The 16892-nt window shown below is 45.4% G+C and overlaps 1 protein-coding gene across 1 annotated transcript in view; it reads right to left on the minus strand.

Moving 5' to 3' along the window:
* Positions 1–7724: 7724 nt before the first annotated feature.
* Nbas (NBAS subunit of NRZ tethering complex) overlaps positions 7725–16892 on the minus strand; it is a 312059-nt gene continuing 302891 nt past the window's right edge. Inside the window, exon 52 of the mRNA XM_041639422.1 lies at positions 7725–8118. Coding sequence (XP_041495356.1) covers positions 7843–8118 — 276 coding nt within the window. The 3' untranslated portion in view covers positions 7725–7842. The remainder of the gene's footprint in view (positions 8119–16892) is intronic.

Here is a 16892-nt window from a genome sequence, read left to right on the forward strand (position 1 = left end):
CTACCAGGAAACCATGTAAGACTTTTAAATAAAACCCCATGGCTGCATCCAGTGGTTTACTAAAAGACTCCTCCAACTTATTTGACAAATGCAAGAATTTGAGGTGGCACACCATAATTGTAATATTAGGGAAGTTTTAATTTATCTTTTCAATTTCTCAAAAAAAAAAAAAAAAGAAAATGAATGAGTTTCCAATTGTCAGTACAGTGGATATAATCAACATACCACAGTCTCTGATTTTTTAAAAAAAAATTACAAAAGCCCCCTCTTGCATTAAGTAAGCCAAATTATAACCAAAAGACAAATACTGTATGTGCTCACTTATGTAACAGCCCAGCATCAGCTCAAATGGGGTCGGGGGAGATGGGAAACTGTTTAATGTGTAGAAAGTTTCAATTATGCATGAGGAGAAATTTCTGATAATGGGTCACACAAAGCAAACAGGCTTCAATCTACTGCACGGTATGCTTAAAGTCTTTATGATGTTCACACACAGACACACACTACCTGGGACATCCTACTACAGAAGAGAGTTAGGAGACAAGCAGGTACTGGTTCAGTTCTGCTGACTATGATTGAGCAGCATTGAGATCCCCATAAATCTCACAATGTTTCATAAAATACATGAAAAATAATATATAATAGGGTTAATGTGAGAATGTTTAGAAAGGATTTTTATGTTGCATGAAGCAGCTCCCCACCCAAGCATAGGGAATGCTTTTACCATCATGCTACAGAGTTTCAGACAAGAGATCACTAAAGGGCTTCAAATTGAAGTGTGACAAGGAAGATGTCCATAATAAAGAGGCAGCTGATGTGGCTGTCAAGAGAGGCCATGGACTTGAGGTGAGGCAGCCAGAGAGGAAAGAGTAGGACCCAGGAGGACACAGGAGACACTGTTTGCAGCATGGGACAGGCAGGAGGAATATCCAAGGACTCAGCCTAATACATGATGGGTGGCAAGGGAGGAGAGTGGGGCAGGGTTCAGTGACACTGCTCAAGGGGACATGTCTGGATCTGAGTATGAATACACACAGCAAATATCCAGGGCAGTTCAGTCCCTTTCCTAAGAGAGAAGCAAGCTGAGTCTGCGCATTGCAGGACCTGAGCCACTGAACTCTGGCTTACACCTTAACCAAAGGACAACAAACCTTGACATGGTAGGAAGGCCTGTCCTGAGTCTCCTGGTTAGCAAAATGAATGTCTGTCTTACTCCTAGAAGGGCAGGATTCTTAATGCTGCCTTAGCCCAGTTCAGATGTAGAGAGAGTCATGATTCAAGTGTCCAAAGATGAGACAGGGAACAGTCAGGGTGCATCCTTAGGATTTCAGTCTCCTGTCTGGCCTCCCAGTGAGGGCTGAGCAAGGTCAAGGCCTAGGTCCACCCTCCTCTAGCTCTCTCTTCCAGGTGTTCTTCTTCCTTCCCAGCCTCATCCTCTGCTTTACCTGAAAATGAACTTGAGGCTTACAATGAGGAAGTGTGGCGGGTAACAGAAACAGAGGAAGATAAACAGAGGTGACCAAGGTCATAAATTGGCCAAATTGACTTCAGATTCATAGGCCTGACTTTAGTCTAAATGTGCTCTTAGCAACAGTATGTTGCTTGCAAGAATAGCACCCCCCTACATCAGTAGGCTAAGGATGGGTGAGAGCCGGGTTCAAATTCCCATCTGTTCTGCCTCTGTTCTCCTTAGCATTAGAACAATTCCTGTTTCCAGAACCCACCAGCATCAAATCACACAGCCCTGGCTTCTCTCCCCTGCTTGGGTTATAAAGCTTCTGGCTTCTGGAATGGGCCTGGGTGCCTGCAGGCAGCTAGCCAGAGCTCCGGGGAAATCATACCCTAGAAGTTCAACACCGATCCAGAGTGGAATGAACTTCCCATTTCACCAGCAACCATTTGGTGTGTGTGATCCTGGACTTGCCGCTGTGAGCAGGTTGCACTCCAGTGCTCTCAAGTGTGCAAGGCTGCTCTCAGACTGGAGAGCTCTGGATTCATCAGAATGGAAAACCAGTCTTCCAACTCAAGTCTGCCAGTGGTGAGAAAACCCATCACACGAGTACTCAAATGAAGAAGCTTCTTTTTCTTCCTGTAAAGCCTAAGTCTATTTTGCCATTGTATAAGCCATCTTCAGTTTTTAATGACTCTGAGTTATTAAGGAGAGTGACTGAATCCCCAGCTGCTGAAGCCAAACGCGCATGGAGTTTTAGCGTTTACAGTTAACTATAGAAACCCCAGCTCACTCCACATCATAGGGCGAGCTTGCCTTTGACTGAGTTCCTGCTAGGTATATCATAATGAGTTTTCTTTGCAAAAAAGTAAGAGCTAATTTGAAAACGGTGGAGAACTTAACTCATGCTGTCCCTCCAAGGGTGCTGCCATTCAGACCCAGGGACCAAAGACAGCTGCTTAAAAACCACCAACCCACCAAACCCCAATACAAAACAACCTCTCTCAATCCAAATTGGACTTCGATTGAATAAACCACAGAACTTTTCACTTCTGACATTAGATCCCTTCTTTTTCAAGCCAATCCAACACACTTTCCCCTGAGAGGCAAAGAGTGAACTGGAGGTGGCAGATAGCTTCGGGCAATAAAGACACCAGCTTTTTTGTGAGGGTTCCTTCTGTCAACTTGACACAACCTAGAATCACCTGGTAAGGGAAGAGAGTCATAATGAGGGACTGTCTAGATTGGGTTGGCCTGTGATGACTGTCACAATCATACTGATTGAGATGGGAAGACCCAGTCCCCTGTGGGCATCACTATTACCTGGGTTTAGGATCTGGAGAAGGGAAAGTGAGCTTGTAAGCTTTAGTGCTCTGGAGAGAAAGGTATCCTGACTTGTTGGGAAGTCAGGCAACTCCTGACGCTGGGGTGCACAGGGAATGTCCTTCCCTTAGGATGTAGCAATCCTGCTCTTCCGAGAATGAGCCATTCTGGCTGAGCTCTACTGTTCCCCTAAGGGAACGTCCTAGCAGAGTTATGTTTCTTTTTCAGCTCTGATCAGTTCCCATCCAAGATGTTACTTCTTCTGCCTCACTCTGCTAAAGGGAAACCCCTGCAGGAATGTACCAATCTCCTCTGGCTCCGTGCAAAGTTACTTTTTCTGCTCCACATCTAAGGGAGTTTCCCAGCTGTTTCTTCTGTGTTTTTTTTTCCCTCAGCCCCCCTAAGAAAACATCTCAAAAAATTCTTCTTTGCTTTTCTGCTCAGCCCCCATAAGAAAATGTCTCAGCTAATGTTCTACTGCTTCATGCTGGTGAAAGAAAGTCTTCACCCAAAACTCTTTAAAGAAAGTGATTTATTTGGGAAGGAGTAGTCCAGGAGAATGGCTGCCTCCGCCAGGGTGGGAAAGGACAGACAGTAATTGAATAGGCAGAAGGGTTTTATATAAGACTACACACACACACACACACACACACACACACACACGGCTTTTTAGGGGCAGAGATTTCCTAGGGAGAAGATTTTCTGGTCAGAAATTGCTTAGTTTTCCTGCACAGGGATTGGTTAGTTAGTCAGGAACAGAGATGGCTCTGATTTCAGGATCAAACTGTGTTTCTTTCACTGGCTCTAGTTTCAGGGCCAGGGTGGATGTCTTTTTGGCTGGCCCTTTTATCCTGCAGAGCTGAGCACTAAACACGCATGCATTCATTCTCTTTGTTCTTGACTGCAGATGAGACTAGAGGCATCAAGTCCCTGCTCTGACTTCTTCACAATGATAGATCGTCATATGGAGTTATGAGCTGAAATAAAAACTCTTTCTTCCTGTCTTAGTCAGTGTTCTGTTGTTGTGAAGAGATAGTAGGACCTCAGCACCTCTTACCAAAGAAAGTGTTTAACTGGGGTTTGCTTGTAGTTTCAAAGGTTTAGTCCATTATCAGCATGGCAGGCAGCATGATGGCTCGCGCATAGGAAGACATAGTGTTGGAGAAGTAGCTGAGAGTTCTACATCCAGATCCACAGGCAACAGGAAGAGAGGCACTGGGCTTGGCTTGGGCTATTGAGACCTCAAAGCCTACTCCCAGTGACACACTTCTTCCAACAAGACCACACCCACTAATCCCTCTCAAGTAGTACTACTCCTTGATGACTAAGCAGTCAAATCTATGAGTCAGGGGGCATTCTTCAGACCACCACACTCCCTTAAATTGCCTTTGTTGGGGTATTTTTATGACAGCAACAGAAATAGAACTAGGACCTTCCAGTTGCCCTTCCTTCCAAAATGGGACTGGTAGGGAGAAACCAGCCAGATTGGCAGTCTTTTTGATGACAAAGAGAATATATCTCTTACCTCAAAGGGAGTCACAAATCTGAGCAATGAATGGCTTGGGATCACAATCCTGTTTTACCCCATATTCCATGTTTCAACATGGTAGCTGTTTCATGAAGCTTTTTACAGATTAGAACAAAGAAAGTCATAAACCAACAGTTTCAAAAACATTGGTAGAAACATCAGCTCAGGGGGTTACAGCAAAGCTTCAGGAAGTCTCTGTTTACAGGCTCCACATGCTATAGGATGATATTCTTAGTGGTTGGGTCATAGGAGTCTGTATACTCCAGAAAGATGGCTCAGTGGTCAAGAGCACTGATTGCTCTTCTACAGGACACAGGCTCAATTCCCAGCACCCAAAGGGCAGCTCAGAACCATTTGTAACTCCAGTCCAAGAGGATCTAATGTCCTCTTCTGTTAAAGTCAGGCACACGTGTGGTGCACAGAAGTACTTGCCAACAAAACACCCATACACACAAAATGCTTTTTAAAGGGAGATTTTGTCTGGCAGTCACAAGAATATTATGTCATACACAAAAGTGAGCAGTAAATGGCTACTTAAGGAATGGAAGGAAGTCCAAGATAATTTGGCTCTGGACCTGCAACGTCTGGCACTCCACAGCCACTGGAGTTTTAATCCATCAGTCTTGGAGAATGCCTAACACAATGACAGTTTTTATTTGAGAATGAATTTTCTATTTGCTTCTGAATGAAAGCAAGTGACTAATTGGTGGCCAACATGGGATGGTAAGCCAGGGACGGAGTTCAGCTCCCCTACCTGCTGTGGCTGGGAGTCTCTGGAAGACTATCCCAGAGGTTATGACTCCATTTGTTGGTCAGAGGATGCGATAAAGCACTCCAGGTTCAGACATCAGTGTTTCAATTGCCCTTGGGGGGTTTAGTTAGTGTAGCCTGTGGTAACCCCTGGTCCAGGTGACCTTCAAAAGTGGCTGTTAATCACTTCAAGAGTCCTTGATCTGCCCTTGGTCAGTTAAGTGATATTATAATAACAGCTATCTTACAGAGCATGTCAGTGTGGTCAGATCACAAACATCTGCTTGGAGAAGGCTAGGCCACCAGGGAAGGTTTGCATAAAGGCCTCTCAGTGATAAGTGAGATGGGGATTTTGGAAATGTCAGCGTCAGTTTGGTGTTGTTTTCATTTGAGATAGCCTGTCTAGCCCACTTGATGCTCCCCAGAAGAAGGGAACGGAAAACAGAGTAGTGTGTCACTTAAATATTCTCCAAAAGTTCATGCAGGTTGCTCAGTAGAGGGTCTAAGATATTTCATGATGAAATGAATGTGGCACTGTAGCCAAGGCTTGCTCTTGAGCCAAACCCTGATTTTCATCATTAGTCAATTTAATAAACTGAGGGAGGTACTATTACTCCTCCTTAGAGAGGAGGAAACCCAGGGTTACAGACAAGTAGCCTGTGTGGAGGTCTGAGTTCACACCTAGGCTATTTTTATAGGAAGACCACTTTAAAGCCACCCTTGCTCATCGAGTCTCTACCCCAGGTCTCTACACTGCACATCTGGAGGCCACTGTAGCCACTTCTGCTTCATTTTCAAAGAGCAAAGTCTGAGGTAGCTGATGAATTCTTCACCAGAAAGACAAGCTATTTTACTCAATTTGGCATTTATGGTGGTTGTTCTGAACACTAACACAGAGATCAACTCTATTCTGGACCAATTCTGCAACTGTTTGCTATCTATCTGGAGTGAATTTGATGCTTTCTGGTTTTGTCCTCCCATCCATAGCAACTGTTTAAACCCTTCAAGTGTGGCTCCAGACAAGCAAGGCTATGGAGTGAAAGCATAGGTTATCTCTTTCTCCTCAAGGACTTGAGGCTTGTGACAACCTTTCTCAAGTGCTACTAAGATCTAGGGAGAGGAACTCAGAGGCCATGGGCTGGGAGAGTGCACTTAGCAGCAAGTGTCCAAAGACAACTGGAGTGTTCTGTTTAGAGTGCACAGCTGCTTCCAGAGAAGTAGGAGCAAGGGGACGCCAGTGCACACAGGCTAGCAGGTGAAGAGACAACATCCTTAGAGGCTGCTGTCCTCTGGATGGGCATCCATGGCTTAGGATGTGGCGTCATTCTACTCCAATATGCTACAAGGCAGAGTCTTACATGGAGCACAATTATGGTCACCCTACTGGTTTTAGCGGGAAATGGAAACTGACCACGGGCAGCATCTTCAGGTTACTGTTCGTGACAAAAGATTAATAAAATGTCATCCCTTTTACACATATATTACACATATTGATTATCAGCTAACTCCCCTCCCAAATTATTTTGTGCTGGCAGGGGGGAGGACCTTCGAGCCAGAGTATAGTGATGGGAAAGGACATGGTGTTGGTATGAATGCTCCCCCAACCCATGACCTAGGCTGTTGCTGTGAGGTTTGAATGAGACTCTTTTGAAAACCAAATCCAGGAAACTGGGCCATAGGTTCTGTCTTTGATCACATGCTTGGGCAGGAGGAGCAATGTGTGAGAGTCCTTATCCCCTTCACCGTGGGATGCCCTTCTGTGACTTTACGGACATGCGAATGTGTCAGCCTTAATATGCTTACGCTGACAATCATGCTAATTGATCAGCAGCCCATGTGTTATTCCTGATCATCTGGCTGCGTCTTATAGACAACATCCACATATTCTAATAGCTAACAGGCAGGACAGTTAGTATTAGTATCATTATTACTTAAACCTTTTCTATGTACTTGATGGAGCTTCACTATACACACCTGAGGCAAGATATTTGATCACATCGCATGAAGATATGTCACCGTGATAGGTTTAATAACAAGCTGAACAGCCAATAGCTAGGCAGGAGGTATAGGTGTGACTTCCAGACAGCAAGCTCTGGGAAGAAGAAAGCAGGAGGCACCAGCCAGATGCAGAGGAAGCAGGACACACAGGAGGAGAGATAAAAGCCATGAGCCACATGGCAGTTCACAGATGAATAGAAATGGGTTAATTTAAGTTATAAGAGCTAGTTAGAAACAACCCTAAACTAAGGTCAACCTTTCATAATTAATCGGAAGTCTCCATGTCATTATTTGGGAGCTGGCTGGCAGGACAGAGAAAGACTTACTACACACACCTTCATACAATACTCATTAACTCTGTGAGCTATATAATATAGCACTGATCTTCATACAACTGATCTTCAAGGCTTGAGGAGGTTGACTACTGGACCATCTTGAGCCTTGAACACAGGACTATTCATCCTCCAGCCTACGACAGCTGGCCAAGCCACTGGCTATACTACGATCTCTCACACAACATGCCACCATTTCCCATTTTCTGAGCTATAGCTTCTGATTCAGTTAACTGTGTTCCAACCAGAAAAGGCAAAAATAAAATAAAGTACTCAACAGTAATAACAGAATATGCAAACCCATCAGTATGAGGAAGAAAGCACTTAAGAGCACCTGCTTGCCACTTATATATGCCTTTATTCATGACTGTTAGAAATGCTGAGAACAGGTAACTTCTACATGTTCTGCTTCAGGGTCCGACGGCCTCTCACTCCAGGGGCAGGGTCATGGGAAACTGTGCTCACACCCACTGCCTCACTGAGCTGAGGGCAGTGCTGAAAGTTCTGAAGGCCTGGTGAGTCCCCTGCACAGCCAGAAGGAGTGACCCAGCTTCGACTTCATATCCGGCCTCCTGCAGGTGGCTAGCCAGTTCCTCTGCATCCCAGCGTCCTTGCTGCTTGGTGGCCACAAGGTGACCAACAATACGTGGATAGAAGGGTGTGGAGACACATTTCACCAACAGCCTGGCATCCACAAGCAAGTCAAGCAGCTCCTGGTCACAATTGGAGTCATCCACCTTCAAGAAATAAGAAACCCATGAGTGGACATTTGCAGCCTTATCTCCCACAATTCCCTGTGCTCTCCACGAGGTGGTCACATGCAGTCTGCTGGCTTTCTGCATTATGCACATCCAGCTGAAGGTGACCTAGGCCAAACAGTGCAGGGGGGAAGTGAGCACCTTGAAGGTCAGAGATGGACAGACACAGCTTCCTTTTAACACAAGCAGACAATGCACCAGACCCTTGCTCGAGCCCTGACTATTCCAACAATCATATATTGAACCATGCATCATGTTTAATGCTGCAGAAGCAGCACTTCAAGGAGCCCCCTTCCAGTTCAGCCTGGGAAGTCAGCACTTTCATGTCTCAGTTTCACACGTACGGAAATTAACGTGCAAGAAATGTTTGCTTAACATTGTAGTAAGTTGTAGAACCACAGTCTGCACCTTTAAAGTCCAAGCGAGCCTAACAACCACATTTACCATTTTCTTTGTCTTTTCATCTATGTTCTTTAACCCCAATTCTCTCTTGAATGCAGAGCCACATGAAGACAAATCTTGTCCGGGTAAGAAAGCCTGATTCCTGCTCTTGTGAGAGTGAGCAGAAAGACACTGAGGGGCAGTGGGTGATAGTCTTCTCACTGAAGCCGTGGGAGGCGCAGGTCGCATCTTCCATGTCTACACATGACTCTCCATGGCTTTGTTGCTTTATTTACATTTTTACTGTTTTGGATTATCATTCCTTCTTGCAAAGAACTGAGTCAACATGGATAGCATATCGGAAATCATTACTGCCCTCTGGCAACATGAGACCATTGCATGGCTGGTTCTATCCACTGTCATGGCAGGTTTTAACTGTGGTTGTATGGACCTCAAAAATTATGTGGCATTCAAAGTCAATTAATTAACGAAATAATTAATTAGATCAACTCTATCACAAAACTCTACACAGTGTGCTTCTTCCTACCTGTTTGTGATGGAGGTACTGAGGAGGAAGACACTATCTCCTGGCGCAGACTGAGAGAAGCAGAGATGATAACATTTGCTGGCTTTATCAACAATGCATCAGGATTGTTCATAGCCCAACATAAACATCAGCTCCAGTGCAACTTTCTTGTGACCTTTTCTAAAGCTGTTAGCCAGGCTCATCCTTCCTCCCTTCAAGCCCCCTACACACCTGACACACACCTCTTCCTGCTATTCTGGGGTGACCTTTCTGGTTCCCCACTGCAGGGGATGGTGGAGGGTACAAGGGTTTCATAGTTTTTCTATTTTACTACCCAGTGCAGTTCACATCGGTTAAATAGCCAAGCGAGCTGACTTCAGTAAATGCTGTCACAGTTTTGTAAACTGTACAAATATGTGATAAAGATCTATTTTGGCAGCAAATCAATCTCCGATCCTAAGGGCATTGGATGCTGCTATCCTGGCATCTCCAAGCCCTCAGGGCTCTTTCTCCGGCTTCTCATTTCACACACTTGTTTTGAGGCAGAATCTCACATGTAACTCAAACTGGCCTAAAACTGGAATTCACAGCAACCCTCTTATCTCAGGTTCTGGAGCGCTGGGGTTACAGGTACAAACCACATCTGGCTTGGGCTTTCCAAATTCATGCACAGATACCTTTGACCTAGTAAAATATCTAGTTTATCTCTATTGGGCTTTGGGCTTTTATTGCTTGCAAATACTATACAGGAGACGTAACTGGTGTAAGAGCCAGGTTCTCTTGCCCTATGAGGGCTCCCACCATGGCCTGATAGGGTGCCCATGTGTCTGTAAGCTCTGTGGTTTCTCTAACTCAGCACACCCTGCGCAAGCCCACCCCTGCTTTTCACACTTGTCAAGCATCAATCTTCATCCCATGGAGCTCCTGCTCCCCACCACATGCACAGTTGCAGAGACATGCTCTCGGCATCCACAGGACTCCGCTATGGTAGCTGTATCCTCACATAACAATGAACACTGTGTGGGCGCCTCGTGATGGGGTCTGTCTCAGCAGCTCAGCTCTGAGTTTGTCTGTTCTTGGTTTCCTTCTAGAACAGCAGCCTCTCCAGGGTGGAGACTCCATAGCTTGTGTCTACTCAGGCAGCCCCCATGATCGGAGCGGCTGGCCACAGGACGGTCGCACCTCAGGATTTGCGGAATAAGGATGTGAATGGATAGATCACCCACAGGCAGAGGTCTTACTGTTTCACTCCACATGGTTATCTGTGCGGAGTGCAAGCACATGCCCTAGGGGCTACTTCACATGTCATTTTCTGGTTTACCCTTCAACATAAAGGCTCTACCATAGCCTTTAGGAAACAGCCGCATGCCAGCAGGCCCTGTCCAATGTCTGATAGAGCTCCTGGATGAAAGGTTGAGTCTAGGCCTGTCGAGTGAGAAGTCCTAGGTAAGTGTTCAAGGCTGGTGTCTAGATAGGTTCAGCTGAAGGGAGAGAGTTCCTCTGGCACAGCTGGTCCCTGCCACTGCTTGTCCGGACCTGATATCCATCACACGTGCTTCTGGTGAGTGGGGTTCTGCCTTCCCGGGAACTGCAGAGACCAGCAGGGAGAGAGCAGGAGGAGCAGAGGCCTGTTGGAGTTCAGTGTTCCTCGCTGAGATGCCCCCAGGAAAAGGAGAGTCAGGACCAAGAGTCGTGGGCAGGGAGTGGGGAAAGGCTTGCGGGGATTCTGCTCTTGCCTCTCAGGATGGAGTGTGGGGAAAATGGTAGTGACTGCCTCATTTCATTTTCTCCCGTGGCCTCCTGCCTGCTCTTAGAAGCACAGAACGGCTTCAGCATAGTGTTCTGTAAGGAAAATGCTGTGGAGACAATCATTCTGTGCATATCTGGAACATGCAGAGTGAAAAAGTAAACAAAATCTGAGCATGGTGGAGCTGTAATTCCAGCTGTTGGAAGACAGAACATTAGACGCTCAAGGCCAGCCTGGGCTACATAGTGAGTTCAAGGCCATATTGAAAAGTAAAAAAGGAACAGGGGTGATGAGATGGCTCAGTGGGTGACAGCTTGCCTCCCAGACCTGACGACCTCAGTCCCATCCCTGGCTGACACCCAAAAGTGGTACTGTGACCTCCACACTGTTCTGTGGAGCGTGGGTGCCCTCACACACACTTATAGCAAGAGTAACGACAGACACGGTTTTTGTCTGATCCATTCTAACTACTTTAAAGAGAAGCGCCGACCAGAAAGGAAATGAGCAGCCACAGCATTAGGTCAGCGCCTCTCCCCACGCCTGTTGCCTGTTTGTCTTTCATCAGCAGTAGCAGCCAGGCTCTCCTTTCACCCCGCACTGGCCACAACACTCTAGGCACTAACCGCATTGTGTTAACTTGTTAGGCCTCAGAAAGCCTTTGTCTACAATTCTAACTAAAGCTTTAATGATCTGGTCTGTCTACTACCGAGGGCGGTTTCTCTTCCTCCATCTCATGTATCCTCACCACTTATTCTTCTTCAAATTAAAAAGCAAAAGGAAAGCAAAATACTTTGGAAAAGAAAGCAGTCTTCATAGAGAGCAAGACGGTGTCCACACTCCCCTTCCAGGAGCTATGAACTGAGACAATCTTTTCACAGGGGATCATATGATACAAGTCTTCTCAATAACACTAAGAATTATAAGAATGGTTTTATGGTTTTCACACTTGCTTTCTTTAATGGGTGCAAAATAGCCTATTGAAAAGATGTCACCATTATTTAACTTCTGCTAGGAATTTCAGCTGTTTTAAATGGAGATTATTGAAGCACTACATGGGATACATTCTAAGCACATATTTTCTTCTTTGCCTTTTCCGTACTATAAATCTCTAGGAGAGATAATATTGGGTCATTATGAGTTGAACTGTGTTGTGTCCCTTTCCTGCATTCTAAACTTGCACAGAGCCCAGTTTCTACCCAAAGACTGCACGCAGTTAATGGAGGAAGGTCATTGGTTAATTAATAAAGAAACTGCTTGGCCCTGATAGGTTAGAACATAGGTGGGTGGAGTAAACAGATCAGAATGCTGGGAGGAAGAGGAAGTGAAGTAAGACGCCTCAGACAGACTCGATAGCTCTCCTCTCTGGGGCAGACGCAATGAAGCAAGCCGCCAGGTCAGACATGCTGAATCTTTCCCGGTAGGACTGGTGCTACATAGATTATTAGAGATGGGTTAAAGCAAGATATGAGAGTTAGCCATTAAGAGGCTAGAACTAATGGGCCAAGCAGTATTTAAGAGAATACAGTTTCCATGTAATTATTTCGGGGCATAAGCTAACCAGGCGGCCAGGAGCCGGGCTGTGGGAAGATGCCCGCAGCTCCCTCAACACGCAGTGAGTAGGTTTAGTTAGAGACCAGGCCTCGCAAGAGGTGATAAGGGCTAAGGGGTGAGCTGGAGGCACCAGGAAGGGCTTGGCTTCACTATAATTAGTGCCTTTTTGAGGACCAAAGCTGAGGACACACAGGAAAGCCGGCAGTTACATGCCTGACAACAGTCACCTCCCGACAGAGAGAGGCCTCAGAAGAAAACAAGCTGGCCATGGCTCTGACTTCAGACTGCTCATCTCTGGAACTGTAAGAAAAGCAGGCTCTGCTGTTGAGGCTGTCCAACTCGGGGAACTGTTACGGGTGCCATCACACACAGTACCTGAGTGAGGTGTGTTAATTTGGGAGCTAGGCAATGGTATTTCACGACTTCTTTATTCTGGATTCGTGTATTTACAGAATTAAATTTCCCCCACATATTTCCTATCACCACTCTTACTGTTGTTAACAGAGGGACTGGGACCTCCACTCATTTAATAGAATTTGGGGTCTCCTTATGACTTATGTGCCAACCCTGGCTTCACTATAATAGACACTTTGTCTTATTGTTTGCAATTTCTATTTTTGTTATATTTTCATATACAGAGATTTTTATATTTTTATAGTGTTGGCAAACCAGTTACTATCTTATAATTTCTTTAGTTATTTTAAAATTTAAGTTTTAACTTCTCAAAAAAGTATTTGTGTGTAATTTTCTGACTTTTAAAATATGTTTAATATGGTCTTAAGTTCTCTAGGAATTGACTTTGTCTTTGTATACAGGCTTAGATAATCACATATCCTTGCTATTAGCTTAGCCGGTGTAGTATGGGCTTGAAGGAAAAAATATTGTTCTGGGTCTCAGTTTGGCTATGATTACAATAAGCATGAGCCAAGTCTGAAGGGTTGGCTCATTTCCCACTAAACAAATGACTTAGGGTGCGAGGCAGTCCTTTGTGGCAGAGATCATTTCCAGCCCTGGGTCTGTTTCTAAATGTCTGTGTAGCCTTGCAGGAGCTCTCTCTCAAGTCTCCAAGTTCCATCAAGAAGGCACACGGTCTGAGGCTGACAGTAAGCAAACTTCCATGTGCCTAGCACAGTACCTAGTGTACAGTTCAGCTGAAGCTATAGCAGACAAATAGGAATTAGGAATTTTCTAGAAGCTTCTCTCTTTCATGTGTTCCTGTTGGTGATCAGCTTTGGAGGCTAAATAAAACTCTGTGTTTCTTGGGAAAGAAATGCATAGCTATAGACAGAGTATTACTGTCTTCCAACCATTATTTCTTTAGTTCCTTGCTCAACAATACATAATGAGCCTTCTCTGAATTCAAGCCTTTGAATTTATAGATCTCCATCAGCTAAGAGTAATTACAGTAAAGAGGGAAGCTGCACTCCAGCAGCGTAATGCGTATGGAGCTTCATCTTGGCGACTTTAGAGATCATTACTAACGTTTCACTGTTTACTTAGGGAGCACATTTGCCTCTTCTTCACATAACACTAACACTACGTAAGTTATTAAAAATATTAACCTACAATTGCAGAAAAAGTGTACACAAGTGTGTACTTCAAATGAGAACACTCGCAAGATAATGCCTGTGTCCTGTATTTGAACATGACATTCTGACCTCACCTCCTCGGCAGACCGTGAGTTCTACATCTGGAAGAACGTCTAACATGCTTTGGCTAAGCCATAAGGTTTATCTAAAAACATGGGGAGAGGCCCTTTGAGAACTCCAGCCTGCTTGTGGCTGTGAATAGAGCAAAGTGCTAGACTTTGGGCTCCAATTCACTGTTGTTTCTGAATCCCTCTGCCCTAGAGATATGCCATTTAAACAGAGTGATGGATGATATCTTGGTTCATCTTTACATATGTCTTGCAAATGTCTTCACTCTTTACACAGCACTGGAGCACATAGTGCTCAGTACGTCTGTCTACAACACAGGTCAACCAGACACTGGTGCGGTTCAAAACTGGCTGCATAGAAGTCAAATGGGTTCAAAAATGAGCGAACCAGCTTTCTGGCCCAGGAGGAAGCAGTCAGACTCTGTGATGTGCTCCACAGACTTTATCATTAAGACAGCTGCATGAGAGGAAGAACAAACAAACAAACAAAAAACTGATATTAGGGTCAACACCAAAGAAGGGCTCTGTAGACACAGAGGAGGTCATGAAGCCCCTCACACGTGTGTCCACTATCATACTACAGCAAAACAGAACCGAAAGTGAGAGACAACACCAACAACAATCCCACATGAAAGGGACTCCTACTGGGGAGAAACTTGGAGAAACTGAGGCATTAGAGGGACAAAGAGAGCTGGGATCCTTGGTTTCAATGGGTTTTACCAACCCATGAAGGCTCTTCTGAGCACTTTTAAGGTTCTCCCTCCAGCTCAGGCACTTGTCACAGGATGGCCTGCCAGGTTCTCGTGCCTTGATGCTGAGATGAAAGGAACACATTGGCTAGACCAGTGAAGTACTGCCATGGGAAGAAGGGCCCCGCTCACTCTGAGTCACTCCCCAGGGCAGGACTAAGGTCCATGTGCACAAGGTAAAGGGTGCAAGTCTTGCTTAAGGCACTCACAATGGCACAGTGCCCAGTGCTAGGGAAATGGTCTGTCCCCTGCCATGCTTGACCCTAGCCCAGGGGAATAAGAGGCTTACAAAGAAAATCTAGATGGGTGACTCAGTGGCCGCTCCGATCCCATCTTTTTCAGCCCTAGCATTACTACACACTTCAGGGTGATTCCACAGTCTCGTTTCTTTGAAGGCACCTTACACAACATGTTTTAAAGCAGCATGGCTTAGCCTGACTTTGAATGTTAGGCCTGGCTGTTCACTGGCTGTGTGACTCAGTGTCTCCCCTGTGAAAACAGAGCAGCACATCCCAGAAGCTTTGTGAATAGTGAAGGGTTGTTGAGGAGATAGGGGCTGTTCTTTCTGTCATACCTGGCAGCAAGTGGGACTTGAGAGACGCAGGCACTGTGAAAGGAAAGAGGCCCTTGGTAAGGTCAGAAACATGGTTTACTCTTTTACACTAGGGGTCTGGGCTATGGCCTGGGGGACAGAGGGACTGGGAAGCACTAGAGGAGGACATAATAAGTGGTAGGAGCCACCAGGCTTCTGGAATAGTAAACACAGATAATCTCAGTTTACAAGACTAGTAAAATACATTTGCTATCTTTGGGGATTTTGACCTAAACAGATAGAACCTGGAAATCAACTTCAAGCATGCCAAGGAATAGCCTTCATGGTGAGCACTGCATTGTGAGCAAGCTCTCAATCTGACCAAGACTGGTGGAGAAGTCACCCAGCAGACTATCACCAAGGATGATACCAATACCAGCTCAGGAAAGACTGTTTGCTTCCCAGGATAGAAGCTTCTGCCTACTTGAATAAGGTCACATACTGAAGACTAGAGGTGTGCCATTCCAGAAGTGCTTAGAGAAAGAAGTGGGTCCCGCTGTTGAAGGGAAAGCTGCAGCCAGCACCAGCACTTAAGCATCTTCACTGTAACTGCGAGCACCTATAAAGCTGTCAGCAGCTGATAATGAACAGCGAAATAATACATGCTCCCAGCAAACAAGTGCAGGGCTTTCTCCTTTCATAGCTGTGCACTGTGTGGACCAATTGCTGTCAGAGGATCCCTTTGCCAGATGTTATTTTTTTAATGTCAACAGGAACTCCTATCAACAACCAATAAGGGGAAAACTAAAGTTATTGATGAACCTTAGCCCTTACTAATGGACAGAACCAAAGAGAAGCAGCAGAGGTTTCTAGTTCTCACTCAGCAGCCAGGGATGATATAAAATCAGCAGGCCAGGGCACACAGTATCGCCTGCTGATGCTCTTTTCTGAGGGATGTATGAGATGACCCTTTCTCAGGGTTGAAGAACAATGACAGACCATGGTAACTGCATATTCGTTTATCCAGATCTCTTGAAATGACAAAATTACAGAGATGAAGAGCAGATAATGTTGCCAAAGTTTCTCCAGCTACAGAGGGCAGAGTGAAGGCCTGTGGCAGAGAGACACCATGGCACTTCTCACAGGAGACCCACCTGCTACAGATTCCACACACAGAGAAGTGGGGAGTTCTAGTGAAAGATGAAAAAAGGCCAATAGGCCATGTCAACGCTTACAATCTTGGTCGTGATTGCTGTAGTTATATCATATTTTACCTTGGGAAAGATGGGTGACAAGGATCGGAGACCTTATTATACATTTCCTACAACTGAATATAAGAGTATGCAGAACATGTAGCATGTCTGAGGATGCCCAGACATGTACATTTTGGTGATGTAAATTTAGGCGAACAGTAGGCTGCCCTAATATACCCACACCTTAAGGTAGACTCTTATGACCGAATTTCTAAACGCGAGTGTCTCCACATAGCAAGTGAGACAATTTAGACGTGTGGCTTTCAGTCTCAAGCCTGATGGGCACCACTGGCTGGTCCCAGCTTCATGGCCCCAAGGAAACTCCCCATAGCATACAGAGCAGTTGTGAACTCGGAG

This window comes from Microtus oregoni, unplaced genomic scaffold (assembly GCF_018167655.1).
Source record: "Microtus oregoni isolate MIOR12 unplaced genomic scaffold, Mior012 000058F_ref0000040, whole genome shotgun sequence".
Taxonomy (NCBI): Eukaryota; Metazoa; Chordata; class Mammalia; order Rodentia; family Cricetidae; genus Microtus; species Microtus oregoni.